General features: G+C 44.4%; 1 protein-coding gene across 1 annotated transcript in view; it reads left to right on the top strand.

Annotated features, from left to right (window-relative positions):
- Positions 1-12,640, top strand: part of LOC138265440 (cytochrome P450 2J5-like) — a 94,780-nt gene that overhangs the window by 64,873 nt on the left and 17,267 nt on the right. The window contains exons 6-7 of the mRNA XM_069213144.1: positions 2,920-3,061; positions 6,938-7,125. Of these exons, the coding sequence (XP_069069245.1) occupies positions 2,920-3,061; positions 6,938-7,125 (330 nt within the window). The remainder of the gene's footprint in view (positions 1-2,919; positions 3,062-6,937; positions 7,126-12,640) is intronic.

Raw genomic sequence — 12,640 nt, 5'->3', positions numbered from 1 at the left:
TTACTATTTCTTTCAAGTTAAATACATTTTTACTTTTCCCAATTGTTTACTGTAGGGAGACATCTCAGTCTCCATGTGGTAAATTATGAGGAAGCATGAGGTAGTTCTTCAAAACATTGGGAGGTGTGCTAGTGCCCATGTTTATTTTAGATACTTATTTTTTTGTATGTTTATTTTCAGGAGCTGCCATTTTTATATTGAAGTACAGAGGGTTGGTTACACAGATGTAGTGCTCAGGCGTATCTGTTCACAACCACAGTTGCACTTAGCAGTCCTAATGAGTTACTTCAGCTATGTCTTGGTCTTGCAATGATCCTCTACATCCTGGAAACATCCTTGACCAATACAAATGTTGATTCAGAGTGGCAGAGTCCTATGTCTCTGGTTTCTCTTTTATCCCATTCCCCTTTCCATGCTCCTATCACCGGCTCTCACATCGCTGATGGGCATGTTGAGAAACGGATGAGAGCATCGCTGCCATTCAATCCTGTGCACAAGGTTGGTGCAATCCTGACAGCACCAAGGCAAATAAAGGAAAATAAAATAAACATGGCTATTGGACTGAGTTACTTTATGGTGTTTCCACTTCTTGCTCTTTATCTAGCCCCTAAGGACTGAATTGGGTTCTATAGAGAAAATGCTAGGTCAAGTCATCACCCTGTATTGTCAACCAGGGTCAAAGGGCGAATGAAGATACTTCACCTGTCCATGGTGAATTGACTTCCCTAGTCAGCATCTCATGGTACACCATTACCTGTGACACCGATGTATGTTCTCTGACATTGACTGCACGTTAAATATGCATGTAGAAGTTGTTACTGTTGTGGGCATAGGGTGTATAACTGCACCTTAGAATGTTCATTGAGTGTTCTTTGTTCCTGACTTCCAGACTATTCGACATGTCCTTGGATTAAGAAGGATAGGTCATATTTGCCAAATGTCAGGTAGAACTAATGCAGATGGCCCTAATTACACTGGATTATTATTTTGATTAATTAGTAGAGCCTCAAACTTTCAGCTGGAGTCATCAGGGAGCTGTGGAAAAGCTTTACACCACGGAGACACGGTGGCATACTTCTGCAAAGAAAAGGCTTTTTTTTCCAGATAGTAGAAAGTTTTGCTGCCTAGTTTCACTTGCTTAAATTTAGAGAAATGTACCAGCAACTGACTGGCACATCATAAAGCCTATGAATGACTGTGCTATTTAAAATGCTTCGACGAAAGGGCAGATTGGAATTTAGAAAGCTATGAGCAGTGCACAGCGGCTTGAAGCGTATTCTCAGATGGACGGAGGGTTAATGTAATGAGGCAAGAGGCATGACAACGTGGGCATGCCTGGAAATGCCTAACTCAAGCTGGTAGCCTAATTTAAAGTCAGGGCCCTAGGAAGTATACGAGTCTGCGGTCGCATCGTTTTCCACATAATTATATTGCCAAATAATCCATTATCTTCTGCATAATTAGCAGATATTATGAAAAAAAAATATTTGTAGGTCAAAAGTTACTGAAAAAGGCTACTACATGTGTGCAGTAAGCCGAGTTTTTTTCGATCAGGGACAGGTTGCCTTTTAGTTGCTGATTTCTGCATTTAGCTGTTAAATTGATATTAATGAGGTAAACCTTTGTCCATACAATATTCATGTGACAAAATAGTTAAGGAGTACTGCTTCAAATTGTGCTGCTGTATGCCACATGACTTGTCCTTTTGTGCTGCATAATGTAGCAAATTTAGCCAACCTGCTACATAACTTAGACAGAATGTCGAACAACAAAATATTGAATGGTAAGCGCATATAGGAAAGTATAGATTTACTCCATCTACGTACCTTGAAGATATATGTATCACATAGGTGCATAAATGTGGAGTTAGGTCTAGAAAATCTAGACTTACCTATCAATATATTTTTTATATTTGGTCCACTATATTCTATCCTATCAATACTGTCGATTTGATATTCAGGGGCACATCAGCCGAAACTGTACAGCTCTTTCAAAAACAAATTCACACAGCAAGGGTTTGTTTCTGAAACACAAAAAATCATAGTCCTTCGTGTAGGTAGTTTTCTCCATGGGTCCATCGTGCTTCGTGTGGTGCTTCTGGGCCACAAAATATGTGTAAGAAGGCCATGTCTATACAGATAGACCTTCTAATACAGACCCAACTGCCCTCTGACATATGGACCACTGTGTCATATATTTACAGTGGCAGAGTCAACGAAGGATACACTGTCAGAAACTTAGCATTTCCCACAACTATAAATGAGGCAGGGGAAACACAGGGTTGGTGGGACAGGAGCACTATCCATTTATGCTGATGCTTGTGCTCTCCAAACCTAAATATCCCCTTGGTTCTCAGTGTAATAATTGCTGTTTTTCAAAGATGGTTTTAGGGTGGGGGGGGTCATACAAGTATTTTTCCAGAATGTATGCTGGCATTTTGAGATCATGCGCAGAGAGAATAATACAGCAGTTGTTGGACATCCAAATGTCAGCTACTCTCAGGAAGGTTTGGAGGTGTGTGATGGTGGAGTTCAGGTCTTTATTTGTTTTTAATAAAAATTGAGGTTTAGCACCATAAGTAAAAGGCTTACCTGTAGGATTGAATAGTATGTGCCAGAGGAGAAAGTCAGAGCTCCAACAGAAGAAGTGAAGGAATGGAACTCCGGGGAACAACACGTACTAGTGTGGTCTGGATGTGCAAACAGATTATAGCACTTGAGTCCTGTAGCCAAGAAATATCCTGGTAAACCTGTGCCCCGGAGAACAGGATCATCAAACCTATCTAATACTGTATGGTGATCTGTGGTTTAAAAAGCAGCATTAACTGTACTATCAGGAAAGCTAAGTCTATTTGACAATGCTCATTGCTCTTCCAATACCTTCCCATTCTAACTTTCCATACTTACGTATCATCATCAGAAGAAAGAAGACCCCTTCTCTACTTACGATGACGAAAACCTTACACAGACAGTGGCAGATCTCTTTTTGGGAGGAACTGAGACCACCACCATTACCTTGCGATGGGCACTGCTTTACATGGCGAACCGTCCAGACATCCAAGGTGAGGCACAGAATCTTGTTACACATGCTACACTCATTATGCTCAGTAGAAAGACAGCTCACAGGTAAACAATGTGTCCGGAGACAGGAGACACAGGCCCTCACTATAGAAAATGATAGAGATTTGGAAAAGTTATTGTTTTCAGAAATGAGATAGAGATTCTGAACTGCCTGTTTCTTGCGACTGTCTCTGTTTCCCTGTTCCCTCTTTCACTATTTGTCGTTTGCTTCTTCCATGTTACATTTGCTCTTTAATATCACTCTATGCCCATCTGACCTTCTGTCTAGCAGTTTATCCCTCAATTTTAGGTAAATCTCATACTTGCTATTAGTCTCTCTGTGTACCACTCTTTGGTTTACGAAAATAGGAATAGCAATTTCCTAATTGTGATTATTTGGGAATCGCTATTCCTAATGTATCAAACTATTTTGAGTTTCATTAGCGATTTACAGTGGGTCACAAATAGACCTACCTCATCAATGTAAATGAGGTAGGTCACTATTTGTGACCCACTACGATTTGCTACCATTGCAGGGATGGTGGCTTGCTGGGGTCAGCAGACCACCATGCCTGGGATTGCTTTTAAATAAAGCCATTTTTTAAAATCACAGCTCATTTTCCGTAAAAGAAATGGGATGCGCTTACAAAAAAAAATAAAAAATAAAGTTTCAATTTTTAAGATACGGCAGTGGTCCCCCATTTGTCTATGTTTATTTCACTAACATCCTATGTTGTACTCTGTGTCATTCACTAATTCTCTTCTAGGTCTACCGTGTTCTCTGTCCGCTTATTCCCATGTGAGACTGGGCTTACTTTTGCTACACTCTGACTGGATGTGCTTGATATGATGTGAGTTAAGTGAAAATGTCTTAAGCGCTTATATGCAAAATAATTTAAGCAAGTGGAGGACATCTTAGCTTCAGATGAACAGTGCCTCAATTCAGCCAATGCCCTAACTTTGCTGTTGAACTAAATTGGAGTTTGTAAAGTGGTTTTGACAATCCTTGAAAAAAGGAGCTACTGATGCCTTCTCTGGATTTCATTATAGTTCCGATGGAGCTGACAAGTTTAGGGGCACTCAAGTAGAAGTTTTTTAGCAACAATGAAGACAGTGAAAGATTTCTCTTCTGAGAATGTCTAAGTGAGCCTTCTTGCTTAGGAGTTCATCCATTTTGACCCACGTAGTTATTTACTGTATTCCACAGAACAACATTTTTGCTTAAACAAAACAGAGTCAGAGAATTAGTCAGAGGTTCCCTGGAACCAAGCAACATCAACTCTATTTTGGTTGCAGCCAAATTCCATACACCCAAACTTTGCGTTTCATCAAACAGGCTTGCATGATACCATATTGTGAAGGAATAACTGGTCAAATCCAGCTTGTGTGATTGTAAATATTGAGGATTGATAAATAATAAAGGGGGAAAGGGCAAAGCAAGAGTAGGGAAGTCAGAGTGCCTAACAACCTTGGTCAACAGGGGCTTAAAAAAAAGAGCCCAAGTTTGACTGTGGTGGAATGCCATACAGGGGAAAGCTGAATTCTTTTTAGAGGAGTGATAACAACATACACCACAAAGATATTCCTCTCTAGCAAAAGTTGGGGTTCACCATGGCGACTGCCAACAACAGGTCCAATAAAAACCAATTCGCTTTTGCCTATCAGAAGGTGAATCATTCCAATAATATGTAATGGAGTGGCCTAGGACACATGATATGGGCACAAGCTAGAGTATTTCAGGCCCAAAAGATCATGGTTTCGCAGATGACCCAACTAAGAGTGCTGATCTCCATAGTTGGCAGCTGAGCAGGCTTTCAGTAACTACCAAGATCATCCACATGAGAGCTGGATTTTGAGACTGGGTGAAGCTCAACTTTCTGTGAAAGAATCACAGGTGATAGTCTGAGGTATGGTTTGAACAGCTTCCAAAATGACGACAGCACTCCTCCAGTGACTGCATCAGATACACAGTCTGTACGTTTGAGTTTCTTCTGGGGCACATAAAGCTCTTCAAAGTCTGGAAATCAGGAGGAGCATAAGCTGATGCAAGGTTGTGATGGCACACCGGTGTCCAAAAGGCACCTTTGTTGGATCATCAAAGACAGTGGTGGATGGAGTATACATTTTGAAAGATACTACTATTCATAAAAAATGAGAACCGCTGCTCACTGTTTCAAATACCATCTAGATCCATGACTCTAGAAGACATGCACTAACCAGGCCTTATTAAGGTGGAGCTATGGGAAAAGAATGTAAGCTCAAGTGAACCTTTCCTATAACTCCCTAAGTACAACAGTAACACCAAACGCTGCGAGCTTTGTCTGCTGTTGCTTCTCACATCAACGATTCACACTCTGTCATTGTTGCAAGAATTCCTTGCAGGTCTCCTTCTGTGTCGAGCCATAAAAACCTAGCCTCTTTTGCCAAGTCATAGAATAGTGGATTTGTGACCCAATATATGTCCAGAATGAGACACAATTTGTGTGACACAAACATATATCCAGAGTGAGGTTGTGTGACACAATATATATCTAGAATAAAAACTAACAAATCCAGCAATTCGACCACGTTTTCTTAACTTAAGGCAGATTTTTCAAGTCCTTTAAACAGAATCACATACCATAATAAATAACAGTACATTATATGTATAACATATATAATATGCCAAACGCCTCATTACGTACTACTTTAAAATTTCATTTAAAATGGAACAATGTGATAATTAAAAACCAAGGAAGACATCAACAAAATTAAACCAAACAAGTATAACAGATGCACAGGCCAACACGAATAAAACAGAAATTCACATGAGAGAAGAAGCCATACAATCAGTTTACAATTAAAAGATACTTAGCTGATAAAGCAGGGGAAACATATTTTTAGCCTTCATAAATGAGGAGCAAAAGAATAAGTCCACACTGATAATCATGTTAAGATACCAAGTACAACATGTGGTGTCCCCCAGGAATAAGAATTGGTGCTTATATAGTTCAGCCTATATATAGAACCATTGAGGATGATGATGGAGAAGATGGGTGTTTCATGTCACTTAGGGCCAGATTTACAAGGTCCTAGCGCCACTGAGGCATCACTTTTTGTGATGCTCCGGTGGCGCTGTGCAGTGGCCACAATTACAAGGTGGTGCTATTCCACTTTTTGTGGCTTAACACCACTTTGTAAATATGAGTCCCTCCTACACAGTTTTCTGCATCAAAGGGGTGTGAAATGGGTGTTGCTGTGTGTGTTCCACCGCCACACCCATCACTTTTTGGCGCTGCCCCAGATTTACAAGAAGGCGTAAATCTGTGGCAGAGCCAAAAACTACTGCTATCCCAGGGGTGGCGTTATCATGGCACAACAACAAGGAATACTTAATGATATCATTAAACTAAATAGCCAATCATGGATTATTGAGCAGCAGTGTTTCCTCCTACCAGGCTAGATAAGCTAAATTAAATAAAATTGAGAGTGCTTCCAAGACTGTGTTTGGATGTATTGTGTGTTTTAGAATTCTTAGATGGTTTTGATATGGATATATCTCTGCATGTATGGTTATCCTACTCTTTTGTTAACGCATTCTGTATCAGGTTTTTGATGACCAAACTGTAATCCTTTTTCCTAGTCATGATGTTCATTTTCCTTTTTTTAAATGGAAAATGTTACCTATATAGTCAACATTTCATCTTCATCCTCCCTATTGTTGATGAATTTGCGTTTGCTCCATCAGACTTGTACTTTATTATATGTTATCCAAGGTCTGGAAAAACAAGGGATAATTTCCAAAGATCCTTAGAGCAGCTTCACTAAGAAACAGTTGACTCTTTTATCATTCCTCACAGAGAGAACATCCTTTAAGAATTGCCACTCTCTCTCCATAGATAAAGTCCAGAAGGAGCTGGATGCTGTCCTTGGAGATTCTCAGGTCATACAATATGACGATCGGAAAAAGATGCCGTACACAAACGCCGTCATTCATGAGATCCAACGCTACTGTAACATCACTCCAATTGGGTTTCTAAGGAGCTGTATAAAGGAGACAACACTGCAAGGATTCCACATAGAAAAGGTATAAACAAATGTTTCCACCACTTTTTGACCCGTTAGTAGAAGACAGTGTACTGGCCACCATCCACAGTGTGATCTACATGCCATGGTTCAATGGTTGATGTCCATGTAGCTCCGATTGTGTTGATAGTGATGTCGGTAGGCATGAAAGGTGCTGAAATACTGCTGTTGAATTTATCTACATCATGGGTTTGATTGGACAGGGCATTTTGCAGGACTTGATATAGACGTCTATAAAGTATGGTAGAAAAGACATTCTTGGCACCTTCCTCAGAGTTCTAATAGGTTGTAAGATTCTGCGGTATTGAACAATCTGCTCCTTAAAGCACTGCATATCTTAAGATTGAGAGCCATCATCAGAGCACTGATTGTAAACACACTGGAATGCTGTAGGAAAGCTATTGTGCAACCCTAGGTAAGAGGTGCCATTAAATCCAATTTTTGGTTTTGCTAATAACTTTGGCATCACATGACAAATCTTCATAGGTGTTCAAAAAAAGGGGGTGTGGTTTGAGGCATCAGGATGGCAGTCGGACTGTAAGAGTGCTCTGGACCCCCCATCATCTGCCCTCATCCTCTGCCGTTAGAGTAAACACTTCATTCCTGAAACTACCCCACCTGGCCTCATAGACCCCCCCCCCCTTTGTTGATGCTGTGGCTCTGTAATGTCGGGACTACCCTGAATGTCTGCTACTTCCAGAGAGGTCTGCTGATCACCCAATATGGATGAAGGCACCAATTAAAGACCGCCGCCATTGCAAAACCCTGGAGACGACGATCCCTATTGTCGGGGAGGTCCCTGGACTGGGGAGACCCCACCGAGATCCCAAGAGTCTGCTTCAACGCGGATCTACCTTACGCTACCACTGCCTGTCTGCAGCCTCAGAAGGGAGCCTCGAGTCTTGCGACACCAGCCCGGTGTTCTGCCCGACCCCTCCTGGGGCTGTGCCGGCTGGCGCAACACTACCCACATGGGAGGTGAGTGGAGCCCCCAATCTTTTGGGAGTCCGGATCATCCCTGAGGTGGCCCTGGTGACCCCTGACTCCCAACTCCGCCTCCCTTTGTTTTCCTCTGTGCACCCCCCTGCAGAAATAAGACCCACCGACACTCACCTGGCCTCCTGACGGACTGCACAGTTTTGCATCGGAGCACTGATGGATCCCCTTCTAGACCTGCCTGGCCCTGCGGGAGACAAAGCATCTGTGCCACGTGGGGAGATGACCTGCAGGAGTCTCCTCGCCTGTAGCCCCTGCGAGACTCTTGCGCACTGCTTTGGTCATGCTGCGGGGATATCTACTGACCTGATCTGGGCCTCCCCGACCTTGGCTGAGACTAGAGTGTTGCCTGGGGGCTGGTAGCCACATGGAGAGACGGTGGAGACCCGTCACCTCGGTGAGAGCCATGACTGGCTGTTTCCAGGTGAGGGGGCATGCTGCTGAAGAGACGGTGGCTTCTCTCTGCTAACGTGAGGCGGATGGCCCCCTGGAACAGCAGTGGCCCTGAGTAGCTAGGTAACCTTCTGAGACCTGAGGAAGTTATCCACCTATGTGAATACTGTCATCAATCTTTACTGGAGGCTCTCTCCTAAAGCCTCAGCCTTACCTTTATGCTTGTCATTGATCACTTGTAAATTCCAATGTCACACTGACAAAATACTCTGACTGCAAATACTTACCAATGATCTAGCTCGGCTCCATACCTGTTTTTTGACCTAACCAGTTGACACTCAGCTGGGCCCCCCACCTGACGCTACTTACCTAACAGTAACCACCTGAAGGCCTACTTTTTCTCTCAACTGGCCCCCTTACGCTGCTATCTGGGTAACTCTTCACCGCCCTCTCCAGGTGATCGTACCCCAACTTGAAGGGCGGCCAATGGAATATCTCTCAGCACCACTGGATCTGAACCTATAGTCAGCTAACCTACCGACTACACTCCTCCGTGGCTGGCCGCAGCGTTTCTCCCTGATACTCAGCTACTCATGCTTCGTCAAGACCGCTGCAACACCATAGGATCACCAAGGCTTAGTCTAGGTTGTCCACGGTAAAGGATGATGTCACAACTCTCAAATTCCAGGTAGCAGGTCTCCTCACACGCACGGTGGAACTACATTGCAATGCCAAAGATGCTGAAAACCACTCTTGTCACAACAATGCGCACATGATTGTCATTCCCGAAGGTATTGAGCCGCAGAAAATTGTGGACTTCCTCAAAACCTGGATGCCTCTGGATCAGCTGTCATCCTGGTTTGCGATTGAGAAGGGCCATTGAGCTCTGTCCCCCAAGCCCCCGCAGGTGCATCTCCTAGACCGGTGATAGCCTGCATCCTTAATTTCAGGGACAGAGATACCATCATTTAGGAGGCCCACTCCCGTCCAGATCTCCGCTGTGGGGAAGCCATAGTTCTCCTCTTCACTGACTACACCCGAGACGTTTAGCAGTAAAGTCATTCCTATATGGAAGCTAAGCAGAAACTCAGAGCAATAGCACTCCAATACCGCCTACATGTTCCTGCCACACTCCGAGTTATCAAAGCCAATAAAAGCCACTTCTTTGACACCTCTGAATCTGCCAGGCAGTGGCTCACGGAAGAGCATCCATTCAACGACTGTGCAAAGCACTACCCGGGAGGGCCTGGCCTTACTGGAACAAGCAGGGCGACATTGAGACACAAAGCACAGCAACAATTTACTAGCTCAAGGAAGCGGTGCCACAAACACCACTACAAATCCATCTCACCATCTCCCCGAGCTGAGAACCAATCTCCTCCTGTATGCCAGCAACCTCCAGCTGGACCAAGACGTTCCCCCAAGTGAGCCGCCACTAATTCCTGTTGACAATCTCAGCGACACGGACCTTTCTCGGAACCCCACATTATGACTCTCCAACTCTCTGCCATCTGGAGAGAATGAAGATAGCCATACCTGAACCTTTCTAATCATACTTTGATGGCTGTCAATTATCCTTCACAAAGGAGGGGTCCACCACTCCCTTTCGGTTTAGTCTTTTGTTTTACTTCTTAAGTTTTCCTTTCAGGGTGACAGATGCTTCTTGGGTGAAAGTATGGGATGGGGAGAGAGTTGGGTGGATAGGAATTAGTACGGATTCAATGTTCTTTTTCTTGTTTGAATGTTAATTTTCCTGATTTCATTCGCAGTAAGGCACACACCTACATAACAACCTACACAGCACAACCTGCAATCTGCTCATTAACATGCACCATTGACCAAAAAATCACCTCCTAGGTACGACGAGGTTAACAGTTCCTCATTTCCATGCCAACTCATGACCTCCTATGTCCCCACAATGGCAACTCTACGTGCCCTGTCCTGGACAGTTAATGGCCTCTTAGACCAGGTGAAGCACACTGCAATACTTACCTTTAAGCATCAATAGTTTCCCGAGGCATTACTACTTCAAGAGACCCACCTTTTAGGTAATCATTGCCCCTTCTTTGTGCGCAAAGGTTACGACAGAGTCTTCCATGCAGGTCGCACTGGGGGTCTAGAGGGGTAGCCATTCTACTACAACGCTCCTTCCCCATGATGGTTTCCCGCGAGATCAGAGACTTACCCGGCGGATTCCTTTCCCTTACTGGAATGCTTGAGGGACGTACTGTTAACCTAGTGAGTGTATATGCTCCCCCAGTGGCCCTCTGCTCCTTTGTATGTGATCTTTCCAAGATTTTACTATATCTCCTGAAGGGCACAACCTTGATAGGCAGCAACTTCAATATGGCCCCCGCGGCTGACACATCTGGTCTTCCCTCTGTATCCTGATAAAAAGGGGCCCGTCGTCTCTCTGATTGGACCACCTCCCTTGATCTATGCGATGTGTGATGGACATGGCACCCTTGGCGCTCACAATTCACTCATACCTCAGTGGCACACCACACCCACTCCCATATTGATCTCATCCTTATGCCCGCTCCGGACTGCCGCACAGTCACCATGTTGAGATTCTCCCCAAGGAAATATCTGTCCACGCTCCACTTATGCTCCACCTCGGCCCCCCCCTAAAGCGGCTTTGTAACCAGTGTAGCGAATAAAAGCATGGTATCTGCAAGACAAATCTTACTTTCGGGCCCTACACACCAAGATTCAGGCATACCTCTGCACCAATGAAGGTTCAACCCCCTCTGCGGTAACCCTTTGGGCTGCGAGCAGGGCAACCATTTGGGGTTTTGCTAAGGGAACATCCGAGCATGCGAGCGGACCCACTCACTCCATATCACCCAGTTGGAGGCCCACACCCTCCGTTTAGAAAATTCTAGCACGATTGACACAAACGGTGATGTATCCTGGTGACTGTTTCTCTTACAAGAAGAAATATTTCTTCAATCCATGGAAGCTGCCAAACACTTATCGCGTACCACAAAAGCCAAGCTCTATCAGTGGGGCGATAAAAATGGGAAACTGTTATATGGGAAGGCCTCCCACCAACAGACATCCAGAATTGTGCCTGAAATAATAGATGCTCAAGGTACTGCGTACACTCCCGGATGTGACAAAAGTCTTTTCCCAGTACTATCAAAGACTCTACAAAGTCTCCCCTACAGTGGATCCAAGCTACTTTCTCCATGATATATCTCTTCCCCGGCTATCCCAGGCAGAGGTTCAGTTGCTAGATGAACCTTTCACAGCAGTGGAGATAGATACGGCTTTGTCCGCAACGGCGTCTGGGAAAACTCCCAGCCCTGAAGGCTTTCCCACAGAATATTATACAACCTTCCGGGATACCCTGACCCCTCAGCTTCTGGCTCTTTGTAACATAGTTGGTCAAATAGGTGATTTTCCACCAGAAACAGACAAGGCCACGATTGTAGTAATTTTAAAAACACAGCCTCCCCCCACCTCATGTACCGCCTAACGACCAATCTCCCTCATCCATGGGGAAGTCAAGATCTTTGCTACACTATTAGCTACTCACCTTAAACTAGTTCTCCACACCCTGATACACCTATACCAATGCGGTTTTATGCCGACCCGTGGCATGAGGCATTGCATCCACTGGCTCCATTTGGCCCTGGCTCACAGACATCTCCTTCCTCCTGACTTAGCCTTACATAGACTTTGAGAAGGTGTCTGATACAGTGAACTGGAGGTACCTATATTTGGTGTTGTTGCAGGCTGTGGTAGGTCCCCACTTTTGTGGGATGGTCCGGGCCCTTTACTATAACCCTATGACATGAGTCCAGATTAATGGTAACCTCTCACATACTTTCCCCATAAAGCGGGGAACTCACAAGGCTGTCCCCTGTCCCTTCTCCTCTTCACCCTAGAAAATGAATCACTGGTACACCTTGTCCGCCATGATGCTCAGTTAGAGGTGGAGAGAGGGATACGAAGACTGCATAGCTTTATATGCAGATGACCTCCTCCTTTACTTGGCGAACACCGCAAGAAATAGCCCCCAATGTCTCCATGTCCTTCAATGCTTTGAAGAGGCCTCTGGTCTTCGTATGAACCTTCCCAAAACATTGCCCCAAACTCCATCTCAGGACTGCTTTGACTTT

This window comes from Pleurodeles waltl, chromosome 11 (assembly GCF_031143425.1).
Source record: "Pleurodeles waltl isolate 20211129_DDA chromosome 11, aPleWal1.hap1.20221129, whole genome shotgun sequence".
In the NCBI taxonomy this organism is placed as follows: domain Eukaryota; kingdom Metazoa; phylum Chordata; class Amphibia; order Caudata; family Salamandridae; genus Pleurodeles; species Pleurodeles waltl.
This window is presented reverse-complemented; position numbering and strand designations above follow the sequence as displayed.